This window comes from Hyperolius riggenbachi, chromosome 7, assembly GCF_040937935.1.
Source record: "Hyperolius riggenbachi isolate aHypRig1 chromosome 7, aHypRig1.pri, whole genome shotgun sequence".
NCBI lineage: Eukaryota > Metazoa > Chordata > Amphibia > Anura > Hyperoliidae > Hyperolius > Hyperolius riggenbachi.
In genome coordinates this window covers 231,802,617-231,825,419 of record NC_090652.1, presented here as the reverse complement: position 1 = coordinate 231,825,419, position 22,803 = coordinate 231,802,617, and the positions used below count along the sequence as shown (strand labels likewise).

Here is a 22,803-nt window from a genome sequence, read left to right as displayed (position 1 = left end):
AACAGCAGTCTCTAGCCCCTTAAGGACCAGAGACTGCTGTTTTAAAAAAAAATCACACTTACCGACGCCACGCCACACTGACCCGCTGCTTCCGCCATTCATGCCGATGTCCAGTCGCTGTAGCCCCCTTGCTCTGCCCTCCCTATGATGACAGAGCTTCCTGAGCCGGTCAGGAGCCAACTTAATTGACTCCTGACCCTGTCATCAATGTGAGTCAATGTGATTGGCTTACAGTGATCACAGGGTCAGGACCCAATGAAAATCGGCTCCTGACCGGCTCAGAGAGCTCTGGAGGGGAATGCAGCAGGAGCTTGCAGCAGGGGGGATTGAAATCTATGTCCAGGCAGAGATAACAGGTTCCAAACAGGGTGTAGATTCCAATAAGCGGGGTCTGGAAGCAGTTAACCTTTTGCACTCAACATAGATACATTCACAACAGGTTAGAATAATGACAGCAATACGAGAAGAGCAACTGAGAGCTGTTAAATGGAGGGTTTTAGTTTCCAAAAAAAGACTGCAGTAACTGTTGTACTCTGCCAGTTCACCCCTCATGATTTCGTTTTTAGAACTGGTTCTGGTTCCTACTCTGTCTATGCCAGTCAGCATGCAAGGAGACACTCTATTCTCTGGAACCTGAGTTTCAAGCTGAAGGCAATTTCGGTTCTTATATTTTAAGGAAAGGAAACACAGTCATGCATACCTTAATCTATTTCTCCAGAGAGGGACAAATTGCGCGTGCATCCTCCAGCATTAGGCTCTGCCCACCCGTGACGTCAATCCGCCAGCCAGTTAGCAGTGCCGGCGGGTTGTTAACCCCCGATCTGCCACATAGTTACAGTATAATACGCTTTGTAATGTATACAAAGCGTATTATACAGGCTGCCTCCTGCCCTGGTGGTCCCAGTGATCGAGGGACCACCAGGGCAGGTTGCAGCTGTGCATGTCAGATCAGATCAGATCAGACCTTAATCTGCCTCTTGAGGGCACCCAATCACCCGCCCACACCCTCAGATCGCCCTCAGTCCCCCCCTGATCACCTCGCCAGTGCATTACTTGAATCTATTCTCCCCTCTAATCACACCCTGATCACCTATCAATTACCCCGTCACCCCCTGTACATCACATACCCATGTTCTCTGCTGCCATGTCCAGGTCACAATTTGAGAACATCCTGTGCTTCCTGCACTTCAGTGCCGATACAACCTGTCATCTAATAGGCCACCCTGCTTATAACCGGTTCCACAAAATTCGGCCCCTCATAGACCACCTGTCATCAAAATTTGCAGATGCTTATACCCCTGAACAGTCATTTTCAGGCATTTGGTTTCCAGACTACTCCTCACGGTTTTGGGCCCCTAAAATGCCAGGGCAGTATAGGAACCCCACAAGTGACCCCATTCTGGAAAGAAGACACCCCAAGGTATTCCGTTAGGTGTATGATGAGTTCATAGAAAATTTTATTTTTTGTCACAAATTAGTGGAAAATGACAAAATGACACTTTGTGAAAAAAAAACCCCAATAAACATCAAATCAATTTCCGCTAACTTGTGACAAAAAATAAAATCTTCTATGAACGCACCATACTCCTAATGGAATACCTTGGGGTGTCTTCTTTCTAAAATTGGGTCACTTGTGGGGTTCCTAAACTGCCCTGGCCCTAAACCGTGAGGAGTAATCTGGAAACCAAATGCCTCAAAATGACCTGTGAAATCCTAAAGGTACTCCTAGGACTTAGGGCCCCTTAGCGCACCTAGGCTGCAAAAAAGTGTCACACATGTTGTATCACTGTACTCAGGAGAAGTAGTATAATGTGTTTTGTGGTGTATTTTTACACATACCCATGCTGGGTGGGAGAAATATCTCTGTAAATGGACAATTGTGTGTAAAAAAATAAAAAATTGTCATTTACAGAGATATTTCTCCCACCCAGCATGGGTATGTGTAAAAATACACCCCAAAACACATTCTACTACTTCTCCTGAGAAAGTAGACACCCCAAAGTATTCAGTGAGGGGCATGGTGAGTCCGTGGCAGATTTCATTTTTTTTGTCACAAGTTAGCAAAAATGGAAACTTTTTTTTTTTGTCTCAAAGTGTCATTTTCCGCTAACTTGTGACAAAAAAATAAAATCTTCAATGAACTCACCATGCCTCTCAGTGAATACTTTGGGATGTTTTCTTTCCAAAATGGGGTCATTTGGGGGGTATTTAATAATATTTATACTATCCTGGAATTTTAGCATCTCATGAAACATGACAGCTGCTCAGAAAAGTCAGAGATGCTACAAAAGCCTCTCTGCCTTCACTTCCGCATTGGTGATGTAAGCGGAAGTGAAGGCAGAGAGGCTTCAGGAACGTGCACGGACCACCCAGCGGCTGTTAACGCAGAGGATTTACCGATGTTCAGCGCTGTAATCCATCTGTAAGCCGCAGCAGCCTTCACACTCCCCACATATCCCCACATTAGAGAGCCAGGGAAAAGAGTCGGAGGGGATGAGGCAGAGGAGGACGGGGGGCGGAAACACTGTATAGAGGGTCGGGGCAGCCTCGGGGGACACGGCCACTGTGCATTACCATCCTGCAAGCCACACACAGGCTTTAGACAGACAGGTTGTCACAGGGGGACAGACAAGTACAGGGTGCGCTTAAGAGAACACAGAGGGCATTTTTGAGGAAGGGGCACTTTGGAGGACCCAGGGGTGCACTTTGGAGGACCCGGGGGCACGTTGGAGGACACAGGGGACACCTAAGAGGACATGAGGGGCATTTAGGAGAACACAAGGAGCATTGATGAAGACACAGGGGGACAGAGGACCACACGGGGACAGTGGAGGTCACAAGAGAGACACTATAGGTACAAAGGGGACACATAAATTGGGGAGGGGAGAATATCCACAAGATGCCCCTGTACCATGGATGCCCCAGGATTACTACTTTTTTTTTTTTTTCCTGGTTTTGGTGCGTCTTATGGTCCGGAGCTTCTTATGGTCCGAAAAATACGGTACATACATATATACAGTATATATATAAGGGAAAAACAGGTGCTTAGGGATTTGGTCAATTTACAAGCAAGCAAACATTAACCATCTGGAACACTGACAGCAGTGCATTGGAATCCATAGGGAGAAAATCAGAACATATGTTTTACTCTATTTAAGAAGTATACAACAAACAAACAAACAACATCATTACAGTCTTCCAGATGGAAGCATGTTAAAGTGGGGATTCTATTTTCATAAAAAAAGTAAAAAACAGGATATGCCATAGCAGTGTTATTGTAGTTGTTTTGTGCCCCTTGAGATGAAATGTAGCAGATCAGTTTTCTTCACTTTGTAATTGACTGTGTTGGATATATATCAGCCATTACATTGGTAAAGCCACAGCATGGTGGACATCCCAGTTGCGACTTACAGGCTGCAACCATAATTGTTAATCCTATGGTAAGTGATAATACAAGTGACAGACAGGGCCTCAAGTCTAACTGCAATCCTGGGGCATTACTCCTTCAGATGGCTTCAAGCATCTGAAAACCTGATGGGGTCAAAACTTACCATGATAAGCCCTCCACACCCCCTGAAGCAGTACAGACTATCCTAGAACTGCAAATTGACATCTTCCTGGCTGTGCTAACCAGCTTAAAAACCCAGAAATTGCCTGATTTTCACAATCAAAGCGAGTGACAATGACCTGGGGAGGGGAGAACTGCTACTTGTTTGTACTAGAACTCATGGATAAGCTTGTAATAATAATTGCTTTAAGAAAGTTAAAAAACAGATTTTGAAGCTCTTCTGTGCTTTTGGCATCTCCCCAGCCTCCCCAACCTCAGAACCATGTAATGAAAGGCAGATGCCAGCTATGAAAACATCTGGTGCCTGATAGGAAACTACAAGACTTTTTTGACATGAGACACAATTATCAAAGGCTATAGTAGCAGGAAATCTTCAAAACATCAGCACATTTTATACTTTGAACAAGGAGTTGATCAGGTAAACTTCTGGCACATCAGATGAGTAAGTACCCTCAAAACAGGGTAAGATCTATTAAATGATGCACATGGTGATCTAGGTTACCATTGTAGAAGTGTCCTGACACTGCTCATTGTCCTCTGGGTGGCATAGAGTTATTGTAATGTGTGCAGGTACAAGCTTTGAACTGCACCTGTGCAGTGAACAAAAGTGCTGGTGAGTGAGCGCTTGCTTTCTCTGTGCTTGGACAGTTTGGAACTTGCACTTGTGCATTTCCAGTTCACGCGCCATCACTAGGGGGGGGGGGGGGGGGGCTTCCTAGTTTTCATATTCAACTGGAGGATTCAGTTGAATATGAAGACCACCATGAACTGTAAACGGTGGTGACCTGAGGACAACAAGCAGCATCAGAATGCTTCTACAAAGATAATCTAGCCTATCATGGGCTTAAGTCATTTTTTGGTGCTCGGTTCTGGGGTGCTTTAAATTATTTGATCATCTTTTGATCCTCAGTTCTGGGGTACTTTAAATTGTTTGATCATCTCTAGAAATATAACCATAATAAAAATGAAAAAAGAAATTGATGAAAAAGGTTGAGACGCATGGTCTCTTGGGATCAGATATGCAAGTGGTCCTCTCATTTCCTATGCAGTTTTGACCAACAATATAAATTATATTTTGCCTCTGTTTATGATTCTTTTTTTCAGCTATTCTCTCTTGTTCAGTATTACTACTCCTATTCCAAACCCCTGCTGTACCAAACCAAGTTTACCCAGGCAGCGATTTATCTTTTTTTTTTCTTTACTGAACACAGTAATTTTTCATACAGAGACTGCAACAAGCTTCACAAATAAAATTTCATTCTTAAATGCCCCAGGCTTTCTATTGCTTTATTAGAGTTATTCCTATTTGCCAGATACAATTTTGTCTGCACAAACAGTTGCGAGCAAAGGATCACACAGTGCAATTGATTTGACATAAAATCTGCTATAGCTGGTGTTGATTAAACATATCAAGCTGTTCATCTCCTAATTCTTTCAAGATGTGTAAAAGTACAAGCATGGAAGCCTTGCCTTGCCTGTTCATAAATCGGCCTCAAGTAGATGGTGCTTTAGTATGCCTTTACAGTTTGTCATGGTCTGTAGCAGTGATGGGTGCTTAGCTGTGGTATGGATGGGGTTTCTCTTATGCATCAGATATGCCTTAGTACAATGAGAAAACTTGACAGAGCTCTCTCTGTACACACATGGCCCAATGAAAGAGAGTGTTGCTATCTTTTGAGCATCATTTCCGACAGCTAAGGAATGAAGTGGTGAATTATTGCCATCTTTAGATTGCTGGAGAAAATCATATGTTTTAGTATATTTCTAGGAACCCATCCACTTTCTGAACAGTGGAGGAGATGGTGGATTCATCACAGATGGACAGATGTCTTACTGATGGTTATTCTTGGTAATGCACTTGAATATTATGGCAGTACAGGACACAACTGCCACAAGTAACAGATTGTGATAATTATGTTGGTAAACTCGAGTTCAAGCACATTTCTCTATACAGTATATACATTTGAAGAAACTTTTTAAACTGAAATTCTACCTTTGATGAAAACTAAGCAGTTTTTAGTTCTTCAAATTGCACATTTATAACACAGACTGGCAGGTTCCATGCTTCTATAAGTCACTCAGATTGGACAAACAAACACAGAACATTTATATCGCGCTTTTCTCCTGGCGGACTCAAAGCGCCAGAGCTGCAGCCACTAGGACATGCTCTATGGGCAGTAGCAGTGTTAGGGAGACTGGTCTCCTACTGAATAGGTGCTGGCTTACTGAACAGGCAGAGCTGAGATTTGAACCCTGGTTTCCTGTGTCAGAGGCGGAGCCCTAAACCATTACACTATCCAGCCACAAGTGTGGAAAATAACTAACAAGACCTCTTGCTGTGTGCTGGCGATTGCTCATATATGAGCAATCGTCAGCACTGCAATTAACTTTTTCTCCTGAGTTATCTCCTAGGAGATAATTTTCATATTCTCCTTAAAATAACTTAGATGTATTTTACAAAGGAAAAAGTACCTAAAGGTTGGTGAAAAAGAACTATCAAAATTATTTTGAGTATTTTCTTGCTTGCTGGTGGTATAAAAGGCATTTTATTGATACATTTGAAAATATCACCTAGGAGAAAACTCAGGAGAAAAAGTGAATTGCATATGGGCCCTGGGCTCTCTCTACTAAAACAGAGTACAAATGCCACAGAAAACACTAGTGCAATTTATGCTTACAGTCCGTTTTGAAGTTAATAGCCGGTTGGAAATTGAAATGAAAAGACACTTTTTAGTCAAACTGAATTGCGAAAAACAGCGTGCTGCACTTATACATGTTTACGTGCATTAAAACATAAAAAAATTACTTATAGTATTGGTAGCTGTTGCTAGTACTTTCTTGATGATACTGTCTCCTTTCATACTGTGCAGGTTCGATACGATTGCAGTGCAACCTGCAAGAAGTAGCATTGTGCGTTAGACGTGCACTGCGATTATCCAGTGAAGCAGCTATATAACTAAAAGACAGTTGTAATGCACAGCCAGGACACACAGAGGCCAGTTGACAGTGAAGGTGGTCACACACGTTACAATAAAATGATCCGATTTTACAGCAAATCGATAAAAAAATAAAGCTTTTTTTTTTTTATTTGAGCAAGAAATCCAATCGGATTTCCCGTTGTTATTCTATAAAAGTCAATTGGGAATGGTGGATTTTTCTGATGAATTTTTAGGAAAATTGAATAGTGTAGGGTAGATTGTCAATTTATTAATATATAAACCCAAGCAATTTTCTCAAAGTTTCCAATCATTTTTATCCTAATTGAGGAAAAATTGAACATAGGCGTGTGGAACTTTGGTCAGATTTTTGAAATGTTACAATCAGCTAGAAACATGGATTGCTATTCTTGAATTAAACAGGTATTTAAAAAATTGTATAGTGTGTGGCCACCGTTAGGGCTGGAACCCACAAGAGCGGTTTTGTGAGCATTTGTGGAGTGATTCAAAACACTAGCGTTTTGCTAAAACGCTCAGCTAATGTAAATGGATGGGGCAACTTCCACTGGAGCGTTTGCGATTCCTCAAATCGCAAGTGCAGGACATGCAGCATTTTGGGAGCGTTAGCGCTTCAATGTAAAGTATATAAACGCTGGCTTAATCACTCATTAAAACCTGCATGGAGCGATTTTGCTAGCGTTTTAACCTTACAACACACTGTAACAAAATAAAAATTAATTGAAAGGACCAATTAGACTTTAAAATGCTAATCGCTAATCGCTACACAATCGCTGGCAAATTGATACACTTTGTAAAATCCTAAAACGCTCATGAAACCGCTGACAAACTGCTCATACAAAATGCTAGCGCTTGCGATTAGCGATAGCGTTTTGCAGTGGGTTCCAGGCCTTGGCCTGTGTTTCCACTTGAGCTGAGAACGGTCATTGAATAGCTCCTGTTTTCACACTGTTCCTGCTTGTCACTCTGCAACGGATCTGTAAAATCCGTTGTGGTAAGTGGACCGCAGGGCAGTCCACGATAATCCCAGGCTGGCAAATGCGTTCCCCCATATTGCCTATGGGGGAAATGTATCTGCCCCGGGCGACAGCCGTACCACATTGACCCTTGGAGCTCTCGCTTCTCTCCCGCTGGATGCATGTGATCTGGCTACAAGTGGGAAGACAGACCTCAATCTACACAGCTAAGCTTGGTTCACACATTTATATGTACATTTATAGTCCAATCCTGTCCTTTCAGTTTTGTATCAGTTTTACCTGTCAGGATTGGAGCTGTACACCTATTATGTGTTAACACACCCATAGAAAGCTGACACAAAACTGACAGGACTAGACCAGAAATGTACACCTTTTATGTGTGAACCAAGCGATTGAAAACTCATTCAACACTGATGCCAACTGTCAAAAATTGACAGCACAGGACTGGACACCTCTTTATGTGTGAACTCAGCCTTAGCAAGAAGCAGCTACTCATCCAACAGCTGATCTGCCAGGAATCCTATATACTAACTGAAGGTTGTACCGTGGACAGCGGCTTAGAGTGGCAGTTGTGCTGTGCGCACAGACTTTGGGCAGAGGGGACTCTTGCCAGAAAGACCAACAAGACTATTTAAAAGGAAATAAGCATGACAGCCTCCATATGCCCCTCACCTCTTTTAAGATTGTTGTAACTCTTGGATTTAATATCAGGTCTGCAGCTTTCCAGGTTTACCTTATTTCTTACCTTCATTTTTGTGGCTTAATTTTCCAGAAGAAACAAAACACAAAAAAGAAGTTGGCCCAACCCAAAAAGCTATTCGAGAGGCTCGAGAGAAAGAACTCCTACAGGAAGGAGTTGCTGTGTATGATCCAGAGAAGGACCCAAATAAACTTGAAGGAAAAAGACATCCAAAGGTAGGAACTACAAAAAGAATATCATGGGCGCTGTGATATTTTTTCACATGTGCCTTTTGGCGGTTACTAGAATAATTGGTTCGCTTTAGAGCTGAGTGAGAAGGTCTGTCTGGTTGTTGCATATGATGCTGTTATATGGTACTGCTGCATTTTACTAAAGGGAAATTGTTGTTGTTGTTCAGATGGACTAACTAATGAACTTAAACCAATGCCATTTATTAACCTGGGGCTTTGATCAGCCCCCCACAGCCCTCCTGTGTCCGCGCCAGTCCTCTAGGATCCTCCGTTCTCCCGCTGCAGCTAAGTTTCGTTCTTCACCCACTGGGAGTTGGCAGGCAACTGCGCCTGCGCAGCCCTCGCTACGCGTAGTTTAGCTCACATTCCTGTCCACAATAGAGTCCTGCGTAGTTTAGCTCACATTCCCGTCCGCAATAGAGTCCTGCGCATATTACGGACGAGTATGCGTGCTAAACTACGTGTGGCGAGGGCCGTGCAGGCATGGAGAAGAGCGAAACTTACCCCAGCGGGAGAACGGAGGATCCTGGGGGACCAGCGCGGGCACAGAACGGCTGCGGGGGGCTGATAGAAGCCCCAGGTAAGTAAATGTCATTGGTTTAGGTACACTTTAAGTGTCACAAGCACAAGGCCATGAAGTTGCCATTCTTAGTGGTGTACAGGGTGTACGAGGTAAGCAGTCTCCTCTTCCCTGCTTGCCCCACGCAGTGTTGGGGGCTGCTACACCACTGTAGTTACACCACTGCTGCTTGGGTGCTATTAATACCCTCAGGCTAGGTGCACACTTAGCAGAAACGCTGGCGTTGTGAAAACACTTCCGCTAATGGAGGTCTATGGGCCGCAGGAAAAAACGCATATAAAAAATGCGTATGTGTTTTATATTCGCGCGTTTTCAAAAATGCTGGTTTTGTTGCATAATCTGCAAAAACGCATTAAAAATGCACATATAGATAGTCGATGGAAATGGTATGTGTTTTTCATGCGTTTTTATATGCGTTTTTGTAAAAACAATTGTTTTGTGACATATTTCTGCTTCCTGTTGTCTTCCTATTAATTTGCATAAAACACAATTGTAAAACGCATGAAAAATGTGTTTTAATGCGTTTTGTATATGCGAACCGCAAACGCATTAAAACACACGCAAAACGCTTGAAAAACGCATATGCGGTAAAAAAAGCTAATGCAAACGCACCAAAAATGCAGTAAAACACAAAAACGCACACAAAAAAATATGCACATGACATAAAACACAGCTTTTCATGTTTCATGTGTGCACCCGGCCTCTAAAAGAGAGCCTTGTTCGGAGAAAACATAGTGGTTGCCACCTATGACAAAGTTGACAGTAATTGTTGCTTAATTAATTTTTGAACAGATTTCTGCTGAAATCAGATGTATCAATTTAGCAAGGAAGGAAAATGTTTTCCCATATTGTGCATAATAACAGATTGTTGCCGGTTGCCAGAAGTCTCTTAATTGACTTAATTGCAGTAATTGGAAATGTGATACTTCAGACTTTTCCGTGCTCTATGTTAATAGTCCAGGCCAGCATTTTCGATTGATATTGATTTTGATTTCATCTGTGAGGACAGTGTGTGACCAGCAGCTGAGATGACAGCTTTTCTCCATAGGCAGTCTGTTTATTTTACTCTGCTGTGCACAAGATGACATTTCTCTTGACAAATGGTCTGTTATTGATATCACACCCACTACAGTGTCATAGTCATGTCTGTTTGACTGCTTCAACATACAAAACCTTCTCCTAGTTGTTGAATGGAATTTTATCTTTCTGTAGTCATATAAAATGGGGATGGGACAGAACTTCTGTCACATTTTAGATGTTGAGTTTGCCTTGTAAGCTTGGTTCACACGGGTGGCTGGCGTTTGTAGCGGCTCGTTTAGCCGAAGCAAAAACTTTTCTGCTACCAAGCAAAAAATCGGTTCCCAGCAGTTTGTTGTCCCGTCATGTTTTTACCTCCCCTCCCTCGGGAGTGCATGGAATTGCTCGATTGCAACCACCTTGGAGGCTATATGTACATCCAAGATCAGTCATGGGGATCTACCCCATTGTTTATGCATACGACGCAAAATAGTTGCTCGTTTTCGCTGCCCGCTGAAACGTCATGTTTACTGCTGCACAGGAGCTTGTGTGAACCAGCCCTTAGGCCTGGAACCCACTGCAAAACGCAATCGCTAATCGCAATCGCCAGCGTTTTGTATGAGCAGTTTGTAAGTGATTTCATGAGCGTTTTAGGGAGCGATTTTAAAAAGTGTATAATTTTGCCAGCGGTTGTGTAGCGATTAGCGATTAGCGTTTTAAAGTCTGATTGGTCCTTTCAATGAATTTTAATTTTGTTACAGTGTGCAGTAACTTCAAAACGCTAGCAAAATCGCTCCGTGCAGGTTTTGATGAGCGATTACGCCAGCGATTATATACTTTACATTGAAGCGCAAACGCTAACAAAATGCTGCATGTCCTGCATTTGCGATTTTGCTAATCGCAATCGCTTCAGTGGAATTTGCACCAGCAATTAACATTAGCAGAGAGTTTAGGGAAATCACTAGCGATTGATCACGCTCCCCAAACGCTCAAAAAATCGCTCTAGTGGATTCCAGCCCTTAAAGGAAACTTTCTACAGCTTTTGTTCCCAGTAGCAGCATGAAGAATCATGGAGAAACTCCAATGTAAAAACAAGCAATAAAAAAAAGTCTTCTCTGTAAGTCTTCTTTTCAGAACTGAAGTAAAATACTAATAATTATTGCTTACTTAGTCTGAGGGGTTTCCTCATTTTCAGTAATTAATGACACAACCATCCACTGAGACGTACATGAAATAAAGGTGCCATTAGAATATCAGTAAAATTACCAAAATTCTACTACTGACTTACCATAGTAAAGTATCGGTAGTATTTACCAATATTTTACCATGACCTAACATAACTCTATTCTCACACAGAAACCTCCCTCTACCGATGCATAATACTCAACCCTCCCTCAACCGATACCTAACCTTTAAGCCTTCCCCTATCGATGCTTAACCCTTAAATCTCATGCTACCAATGCCTAACTCTTAACCTTCCCTCTACCGATGCCTAACCCTTAAACCCTTCATCTACCAATGCCTAATCCTTAACCCTCCCTTTACCGATGCCTAACCCTTAACCCTTCCGCTACTGATGCCTAAACCTTAACCCTACCTATACCAATGCTTAACCTTTAACCCTTCCTCTACTGATGCCTAAACCTTAATCCTCCCTCTACTCATGCCTAACCCTTAATCCCTGTGGTGCCTAACCCTTAACTCCCATGGTGTCTAACCAATAACCTCTCCCCTGGTGGTGCTTAACCCTTAACCTCATTGCCTAACTCCTAATCCCCCCCCTTCCCGCAAAGCCGTGATTAGCGGCAACCAGCGGAAATTTGGGCTGTGCAAAATGCAGCAATAAATAGTTGGCACGTAGCCTCCACCCACCCATTTTTCTGTTGAGTGGTGCTAATAATGGCTTTTATCATTGCCTCGATTAGCAGCACCCTTTTTTCCAGGCCGCCTAGGGCGCCCTTTTTACCAGCTAACATATACAGGATCTTCTCAAAAAATTAGCATATTGTGATAAAGTTCATTATTTTTTGTAGTGTACTGATAAACATTAGACTTTCATATATTTTAGATTCAAATACACACAACTGAAGTAGTTCAAGCCTTTTATTGTTTTAATATTGATGATTTTGGCATACAGCTCATGAAAACCCAAATTTCCTATCTCAAAAAATTAGCATATTTCATCCGACCAATAAAAGAAAAGTGTTTTTAAAACAAAAAAAGTCAACCTTCAAATAATTATGTTCAGTTATGCACTCAATACTTGTTCGGGAATCATTTTGCAGAAATAACAGCTTCAATGCGGCGTGGCATGGAGGCAATCAGCCTGTGGCACTGCTCAGGTGTTATGGAGGCCCAGGATGCTTCGATAGCGGCCTTAAGCTCATTCAGAGCGTTGGGTCTTGTGTCTCTCAACTTTCTCTTCACAATATCCCACAGATTCTCTACGGGGTTCAGGTCAGGAGAGTTGGCAGGCCATTTGAGCACAGCAATACCATGGTCAGTAAACCATTTACCAGTGGTTTTGGCATTGTAAGCAGGTGCCATGTCGTGCTGAAAAGTGAAATCTTCATCTCCATAAAACTTTTCAGCAGATGGAAGCATGAACCCACTTTTGACCCAGAAACAGCGGCAGAAGCGCCTGACCTAAGCTACAGAGAAGCAGCACTGGACTGTTGCACAGTGGTCCAAACAAAATGAAAGCAACTTTTACATGTCATTCGGAAATCAAGGTGCCAGAGTCTGGAGGAAGACTGGGGAGAGGGAAATGCCAAAATGCCTGAAGTCCAGTGTCAAGTACCCACAGTCAGTGATGGTCTGGGGTGCCATGTCAGCTGCTAGTGTTGGTCCACTGTGTTTTATCAAGGGCAGGGTCAATGCAGCTAGCTATCGGGAGATTTTGGAGCACTTCATGCTTCCATCTGCTGAAAAGCTTTATGGAGAGGAAGATTTCATTTTTCAGCATGACCTGGCACCTGCTCACAGTGCCAAAACCACTGGTAAATGGTTTACTGACCATGGTATTACTGTGCTCAATTGGCCTGCCAACTCTCCTGACCTGAACCTCGTAGAGAATCTGTGGGATATTGTGAAGAGAAAGTTGAGAGACGCAAGACCTAACATTCTGGATGAGCTTAAGGCCGCTATCGAAGCATCCTGGGCCTCCATAACACCTTAGCAGTGCCACAGGCTGATTGCCTCCATGCCACGCTGCATTGAAGCAGTCATTTATGCAAAATGATTCCCGAACAAGTATTGAGTGCATAACTAAACATAATTATTTGAAGGTTGACTTTTTTTGTTTTAAAAACACTTTTCTTTTATTGGTCGGTTGAAATATGCTAATTTTTTGAGATAGGAAATTTGGGTTTTCATGAGCTGTATGCCAAAATCATCAATATTAAAACAATAAAAGGCTTGAACTACTTCAGTTGTGTGTATTTGAATCTAAAATATATGAAAGTCTAATGTTTATCAGTACATTACAGAAAATAATGAACTTTATCACAATATGCTAATTTTTTGAGAAGATCCTGTATAGGGCTTGTGTGTTTTAAGAACACCGTGTGAATTCAAGACCCTATTTACTATTTAGGTCGTGTTTTTCTGCATTTTCCCATGTGAACACATAATGGATCTGACAGTGCATCAAAATCAATAGATGGGTTCATATGTAAAGTGTTTTTTTTTTCATATGGGTAGAAAAGAAAGATGAGTACTTGCTATCTTTACGTTGTGTTACCTTTGTGAAGCATAGAAGTGAGTTTAGTATGTATCACAAACATAAAAGTAAAAACAAATACTCAAACAAAAAGTGTGAACGCGGCTTTAGACATTATTATCTGTCTTTTATGTAAAGCCATCAAACACAAAGTCAGACACAGGCTACATTACTGATCTTTGGAGGCTAGAGCATTTATAGTTATCACTAGGTGACCTAAGCCCATTTAAAAACGGGCTCTAGGTCTCTTTACACCGCCACTGCCGTCAGTCAGGGTGCGCGCACCCAACCACCGCGTGCCTGCCCGCCGCGCACGCACGCACCGGCCACGTGCGCACATCCGCCCGCTCGGCCGGCCAGTCCACCCTGCGTCCTATCCCAACGGCTGTCAGTGTTTGATATGCGCAGTAGCGCAAAGCACTGACACAGGAACAGACGCAGGGACACTTGCGTTTTATTGTATATGATACCTACATGTAAAGCTCTTTATGGTAACACACTTCATGTTCTTACATACTTCTTAATTGCTATGTACAGAATTATTCTATAAAAAAAACTGTAAGATCCTTCTTTAAAGTGCAATGTGTTATGTATTTTATTTTTTAACAAAATGAAAAAAAAGGAAGCATACAATGATAAATGGAATCATAGCCAAGCTGTGTACAGTATTTCGTAGACAATGTTTTCAGAATAGTTCTCCGTTAAGTCCCCCCTCATCTGTGACTGTAATTTGATCTCTCAGCTGTGTCAACTGGTTGTCTCTGTTGAAAGGAGTTAGGGCTCTTTCACATCAGACAACGCAAACAGGAGCCGTTCTCCTGCACGCGTTGTCTGCCTGCGGCGTGTCGTCGGGTATCTGCGGTGCGACGCAATCAGCGGCGGTAGCTGGTAATTAAACCCGACGGAAAACGCCGGCTCGCGGGTGCGTTGGAGGAAAAACTGCGCCCGGGTGCGTCGGAACCGCAACGCATCGAAACGCAGCGTCGAGTGTGAAAGGTAAAATGAAAGTCTATGGACTTTCATCTTACCTTGGTTAACGCAAACGGCTTCCGTTTGCGTTAACGCAGAAAGTCTGCCCTAATGTGAAAGAGCCCTTTGCTATTTATTATTCAGCTGCTACCTCTTACATATGGGGTAGCCCCCCTACCCATAAAAATAAAAGACACTATAAGGAAAAATGGCCAAGAGGAGCGCTGAATTAAAATAATTATAGGTTTATTAATGCTCAATGCTTAGATGAAACGTTTATTTCTTTATACCATTAAGGGGTTAAAATATACTGTACCATACAGATTTATCATCACACATTCAATAACTCATACCGTTTTGAGCCATCTGGTGTCCCCCATAAAAATGTATCATAAAAGGATAAAAGTGTGTATATATATATATATATATATATATATACATATATATAAAATAAAAATTGTTTTAAATTTGCATATGCAAACAGGTCCTGAGAACATACTGAAAAAATACTTATATATGTTACTTCAGAAAAAACGGCTTTACTCGCAATAGTAAGACAGTTCTCCTGGTAGCTTATTTGCCTACTAAAAGTGTCACCAAGTTCCAAGAATCCCAATAGTTATACAGAGTTCCAAAGGATCATATCCACTAGTTTGCGTGACAAGAGTCTTAGTAGATTTACAGCGTTCCAGAGGGTAGTAGATACTGGCCTATATTACAGCCTCTGTGACGGATATATATCTCTTATCCAATTTACCTTATGATGTTTTCTATTCCAGTCCTCCTCGGTAGAGTATTTTTCCTTCTGACTGAGTCCCGGCCGGTGACTCAGTCACAGCAGCTCCCTCCCCACCCCACCCCACCCCACCTTACCATCACTTGACTTGAGTGAACTGGGAGGGAGCAGCAGCCAGCGGTGTACGTGCGACAAAGGATATAGAAGAATTGATACTTACCTGGCCCTTCATCGTGCTCCTGTCGCTGGGAGTGTTCTGCACCTGCACAGGTGGTACTGTGCAGGTGCAGAACGCTCCTGCCAGTGTAGCCCGCCTGATGTGACTGAAGTCTTAAGGCTCATACACACCTACCAACAATCTGTCCAACTATCTTTCAAACTTGTCTGTTGGAAGATAAGTTGGGCGAGTGTACAGCTGGCAAACAACCAGATTACCAACTATCAGGCAGGTTGGAATGTCTTTCCAACAACGTTATTGTTTTTGAATGCGGACATGTTGGGAAGTTTGTCATTTAGCTTGCACGCATAGTATAAGTGAGTTGGTTGTTTAGATGGTTGGCGTGTATGTACGTATTTGTCAGGTAAACAACTTGTTGTGTGGTTGGTCATATTATGTGGTTGGTGGTGCATTAAGTTGGATGTGTTTATGAGCCTTTACTCATGGAAAGGATTGCAAATAAATGGAGCCGCCTAGGAGCCTAATCCTGGTGCTCATTTACTGTCTGTGGTTTGGCAGTCACATAACACGGTTAGAGTCTGTGATACTTGTTTAACGTGCTGGAAGACAGTACACAGAAGCTTTGTACATGTGGGTTATGACATGATTGTGTCACCTTCCTGAATAGCGGCTTATCCTGGTCTAGAAGGTGCTGATCAAAGATGGAAGACAGTGTCTGCATTGGACTGAATCAGCCACCCTTCTCCGTTTTATCGACAGCTTATTTTAGTGGTGGCCAGGAGGATAAGATGCAGTACAGGAACAATATACCAGATTACTGAAGACTCGGAGCTATGAAACAAGCACGTCTGTACTTACAAAGGCCAAACCACTTCTGTGGAACAAACTACCGAGTTTTGCTACAGGTGGAAAGATAAGTGTCTATAAGCATAGCCTTACCAAATTCAATGTATTCTTCTATGTCTAACGGGGAGATAAAGGAAATGTTTAATTAAAATTTACTTTCAAATGAATCTGCAATGCAGTATCATCTTTCACATGACATTTTTAGTTTTAGCCTTTTTTGTTGTCGTTTCAAAACGATCTATTTTTATGGTTTGTTTATTGCGATTTTTCACCAGCAGATTATTATTATGCTGTAAGGCAAGACACAGGTATGCATAAAACACAGCTCCTAGTTGTAGTAAAATGGATGAGAGCTTAATAAAATAGATTACATTAGGAATAATCCACAAGTGATATAAAAGACTTGCAAATTACGTTTTGGCGGAAGAAATCTGTGTCCGTATTCGAGAGAAGTAATGAACAAGACAATTCCGCGGGATAATTACAAATAAATCAATAATTAATGGTTCGGGAATGTGTTAATAGGTTCATTATGGTGATTCACTGAGGCTTCCAAACTGCATTTGCTTATAAATGTAATAGGAGTGATTACAGCCTGTTCACAGAACTTATAAACAGTCAGGAATTTATAGCCTAAAGATTATGTTGCGAACCATTTTTAAAACCGGTGATTTACCAAGCTTTTCTTACAGAATTATCAAATGCAAGGGGCATCGTTTAATCGTATAGTCTTATCATCTGATCAATCCACAGCTGATAAATAGTGATGATCCCCAATTTTGCTTAGCAGTAATCGCAGAATGAAATTCCCAAGCGTGGTGCAAAGTCGTAATGCGAAATGTAATACTACTGTAAAAAGAAAAAAATCACACGGAATCGTAATTACAATGTGTGATTTTGCAGTGACTTGTAAAAACAGTAGATTTTCATTTTTTTGTAAAAATGAGAACTTTCTTGAAAATTAGAACAATAATTCACAACAGTGATCCTCTCAACTTCACCCTGCACTGTCCAGGGCATACCACTCAGATGAGCAATGTTAACCAAACCATTGCCCATGTACACTTAGATATCCGCCACCACATGCATAAAACGAACCGCGCCACCAAACGCCTAACACTAACCCCCTCTTAAAATGTTTGCCACTAATGATACAATGATCAATTACAAACCATTCGTTTTATGAATGATCGTAATTAATCCATACCTCCCAACTTTTGGAGCCAGGAAAAAGGGACACTAAGACACGCCCCTGCCACACCCCGAACCACGCCCCAATTTTCCAAAGCCACGCCCCTCCCTTATACAGTTTCCCCCTCCATCCTATGCAGAGATTGGCGCATGGAGCGATGTTAGGCAAGCTATTTAAGGAATAATCGCAGCACACATATGTCATAAAGAGTATAAATTAGAGCAAACAGCTCTACATGAAGAGTTATGAATATATTAAATAAGAAAATAAAGACTGAAATGTGCAAAATATTAAAATCTTTATTTTTGGCAAAAAACTTCACATATCAGAAATATTAACACAGTGCTAACCCCTATACAAGTGCATAACTTTAGTCCCAGGGCTGTAAATGCATAAAATCACACAACTATCCCTAATTAAGGATCTTGTATCACAATATGGGTTATTAACCTGCTGGGTGTTCTGATTATGCGCAGCTGCACGGCTGCGCATGGTTTTTTATACCTAATTTTTTTTTTTATCATGTAGCTAGCCTAGCGCTAGCTACATTATACCCTCCTCCCTTCCGATTCCCACCCACCCTTCCGATCGCCGCCGGCGCCTGTGCCCGTCAGGAAATCCCGTTCTGAACGGGAATTCCTTGAGGGCTTTCCCCGTCGCCATGGCGACGAGCGGAATGACGTCATCGATGTCGTGAAGTCATAGGGAGTCCTGATCCACCCCTCAGCGCTGCCTGGCACTGATTGGGGCCTATTATGCGGCGGATAGGCGGCGAGCGGCGGAGATTGGAGAGACACGCAGATAGCAAAGTGCTAGCTGCGTGTTTCAAAAAAAAAATATTCAAATCAGCCCAGCAGGGCCTGAGCGGTGGCCTCCGGCGTCTAGGGAGGTTAATAAAATCAATAGCACAGAGGAATGCAACCAACATCATTGATACATACAGGATTTCTAGCACTTCACAAGCATATTGAAATATAAGAAGATATCCACCTCACTATTCAGATGCTCTGTAACCAGATAGCCAGGGTAGAGATCCTGTTTCACTCCCTTTCAACTTCAGAGGCATTCCTTGCTGAGCTTGGAGTTTTATGCTGTTGTGCTGCTGATGAAGTTCAGCGTGAAGCAAAGCTGCAGAGTGTGATGTGATGCATGTATTTTAGTGTTCTCTGCAAAGACTCTGGGCAGCGAAACAGTTAACTGCAAACTCTCCTGCTCTGTGAAGAGGCCGGGACATTTGACCTGTGCCCCGTGATCCCGTGATAGAGGCTGTAAATCGTTACTGCCATGGAGAAACCGTGACACTTGGCCGGTCTGATTGATCGTTTGAGACCACTAATGGACAAAAAACTCCTAACCAATCCGATCAGATTAATGAAATCGATCCGAATTTCGGGTCGATCTCAGAAAACTGATCGGATTGGTTAGGAGATTTTTGTCCATTAATGGTCCCAAACAATCATTTACGATCATTCATACGAAGAATCGTTCGTAATCGATCGTTCAGCAAATTGTGTCATTAGTGGCCACCTCAAGACTAATCCCCCCTCCCATCTAATGCCTAAGACTAAACTTCCCCATCTTGGGCTTTAAACATATCCCCCACCTCACGCCTAACACTAACCGCCTCCGAGCGCCTAAAACTAACTGCCACATCTAAAGCCTAAAGGTGGCCATACATCAGGCGACTTGGCGGCCGATCGACCAACCAGTTAGATGAAAATCGGTGCCGGCAAGTGCATGCCCGACCGACAAAGCGACCAATTTTGGGACGGAAATTGGACGCATGGTCGATTGCGCATGCCGCAAGCTGTCGGGCTGAAGTTGGTTCTTCGGGTGTGTGGCGGTACGGCGACGATTTCCAGAATGAGCGATGAGACGACGAACCCCCCGCTGCTACCGCTGCAATGTATAAATGTGCCCGGTGCATGCATTTATACGTTAACTGTCCTGTAGCAGCCTCTGTGCGGAGTCTATAACCTCCGGGCGGCTCTCTGTATATGTTACGCCATGTTTCAACTTTATTTTTGGATTGCATGTGATTTGCTGACCACTAGGGTCCCACAATCACCGTGCTGCCCGTTTTCCTCTGGTTCAATTAGATTTTTGACCAAATGCAAATGCACTACATGCAGCAGTTTTCCTGTGTTTGCAATGAATCAAAATTAATGTTTTCATTTTTTACGCTATTACAGGAGAGTGAAATGGCAGGTGCTCAGACCAAGCAGCTCCTGACAGATAAATGGCTGCAGGAAAAGCAGTGGACGCAAACTCTTGCACAGGACAGAAGGGAAACATAGAGAAATGCACCCTGTATGTATTTAGGTAGTTTAGCCTGTCTAATTCCCCTCACCTGTGACTAATCACAGCTGTAATTTTATCTCTCAGCTGTGTCAGTTGGCTGCCTCGGCAGAGCAGATAACTTGTAAACACAGGATGTTAACCCTATGTCTGCTTCCATGAAAACAGGAAGTAGACACACTGCAGATTTATTGCAGGATTTCTATCAGCTGTAACAAATGCATATTTTTCTGTAAAGGTTATTATGCTGTTGCTTATCCTTTAGAGCAGAGAGGAAGTTCTGAGTTCAAGTCCGCTATAAAGGTATATGTTGTGCCAGTGATTCTGCAGTATCAGAAATAGCAGGGGCTGAATTTTACCTCTACTTCTATCCTATAAAGAAACAATAATGTATTGGGTGTATGTAGGGTGCCACTTGTAGGCTGTCTCATGTAAGTTCATTCATTATCAGCGTGGGCCGTTTCCATGCAGAGTGAAGTGCAAAAACTGCTCACCCTACACCTGCACAAACTCCGGGCGCCCACTGATTTCTCTTCCCTCTCAGAGCTGTAGCAACTCAGGATGGGGGGGGGGGGGGGCACATGTAATTCAGGCACCCACTGTCAGCTTGCAAAGGCAGGACTCTATCCTAAGATGATTAAGTACACCATAAAAAGAGCTGTGAAGCACAGCTAACAGTGATCACAGCAAAGTCGAATTGTGAGCAGATAATAATGTATAGATGTATAAACTAGGTAAAGGTTTTAAAGTAAACAAGTCAAATCTACACGCTGTTGCTAATGTTAATTGAGCAACACTTGCTGTACTCAAATAATACACCTCATGTGACAATGTGGCCATCATAAGAAGTAGCAGAGACAGTGACAGCTCTCCACCTGGCCTCTTGCTGCAAATAGTTGCAGACAGTCAGTCGGATATCCAGGGACTGCACAACAAAACTGGACTAAGGAGCAAGGAACACCAGAGCATTATATTTTTCTAATTTAGGGCCCTTTTCAACAAAAAAAAAAAATATCGATCTGCATTGCAAATATGCTGCGATGTTCTCTTTTTACATTGTGTGCGTTTCAATAAGATTATATAATACGTGTCCGATGTTCACACTGCGCCAATTGCATCTACGATTTCTGATGGGGAAAAACGATGCTCTACAGATAAGGTAGCTTCTAAGTCACATAGCTTACGCGCTCCCATAGTCTGGGTAATGTTCAAGACAGGTTAGGGAGAGGGCATGAGATAGAGGCAGCTGATTTTGGCGTCAGCACTGCATGCCTGATTTGGGACTCGAACCTGGAGTTTCAGCTGAGCGGTGCACAAATTAGTTAAAAAAAACTTGGTATCTGAATTACGTGTCCCCCGAGTTGCTACAGCTCTGAGAGGGAAGAGTAATTAGTGGGCACCCGGAGTTTGTGTAGGAGTAGGGTGAGCTGTTCTGGGACCTTACCCTGCACTGAAACGGCCTGCACTGATGATGAATGAACTCACATGAGGCAGACTGCAAGTGGCACCCTTACAAACACCCAATACATTATTGTTTATTTGTGTACAGTTTGGCAAAAAAAAAAAAAAAACACAGTAGATAACTGAAAGAATATTTTGTGGATGGATGAAGCCAATGTAGAACTTTTTGGCTTAAATGAGAAGCGGCATATTTGGAAAAAGAAAAACACAACATTTCCGCATAGGTTAATCTTATCCCATCTGAAAAAAATGTGGTGGAAGTGATTGATTTAGCGGTCTCTGACCCATGGTACAGTACAGAGCTGCCCGTCTTTGGGAGCACTCGTGCTCCTGAAGACTTCCGAAGCCTCCCACAGGTGGAGATTTAAATGGAGGAGCCTGCAGGGGAACGAGAGGATGAGAAGAGGGACAGGAAAGCACTTCCCTCTCCTTAGATACTGTAAGTATCTATCTTTTATTATTTGCCTTTAGATTGTCTTTAAGGTTTCAAGGGTTGGAAAGTGATAAATGTGTTTTGTGATGCAAGTGTGAGAAGATTCTTCTAGTGGAGGACAGAGGAAAGTAGGGTACAGAGCAGATCCTAACATTTAATGGACAATGCCATGCTGGTAGGAACTGCAATCCCAGACTCTGCCTGTAGTACTACTTGCCTCAGTGTTGGGAATCAAATAAGTCAAATGTGTCCGACTACAAAATGCATTACAGGGAGCAGAATAAGCTTTGGTAGTATGGGCTGATAAGTGCTATTCATACTATATATATATATATTCTTTCTGGATAATAGAAATGATTGCTAATCCATAGGTGGTTTCCAACAGGCAGCAGTACTCTACAGCAAGAAATTGTTGTAAATGAAACCACTTATTCCAAGTCACAACATGTAAATTATTAGTGGAGATGAACTATGGTGCTAAATGTCTGAATAAACAGACGTATAATTATAGTGTGGCTGCTTGCTTCTTCTAATACCTTTATTGTGGATAAGGAAAAACTGTGATCTCTGATACTCTGCATTTGCTCTCACTTTTTGCACAATGTGATACCAGGATTTTGAGGACACAGTAATCCATTTGTAAGCAATGCGATCTTAAATCTGCTTCAGTACATATAATGAAGAGCCCTAACATTCCATGCTGAAGTAAACAATGGTGGGCATTTTCTAGGTCCAGTGGAGTGGTATACCGTTGGAATGGTGACAGCATTGAGGCCTCTAGCAATGGATCTGCTGTGTATTTGGTTGGCATGGCAGGCAAGATTTTCCAAAAGGGTGCTCTGTCACTGTTTTGGCTATCTTTGCATTTCCTTCCCCATATGTGTTTGTCAGCATGCACACAGCTTATGCTGGTATATGTGCATGGTGCACATGGACACATAAC

General features: G+C 42.5%; 1 protein-coding gene across 3 annotated transcripts in view; it reads left to right on the top strand.

The window, feature by feature from the left end:
• The window catches only part of SPAG16 (sperm associated antigen 16), a 1,402,284-nt gene that overhangs the window by 128,496 nt on the left and 1,250,985 nt on the right, over positions 1–22,803 (top strand). For all 3 annotated transcript variants that reach the window (XM_068245386.1, XM_068245387.1, XM_068245389.1), the window contains exon 9: positions 8,272–8,414. In XM_068245386.1, coding sequence (XP_068101487.1) covers positions 8,272–8,414 — 143 coding nt within the window. The remainder of the gene's footprint in view (positions 1–8,271; positions 8,415–22,803) is intronic.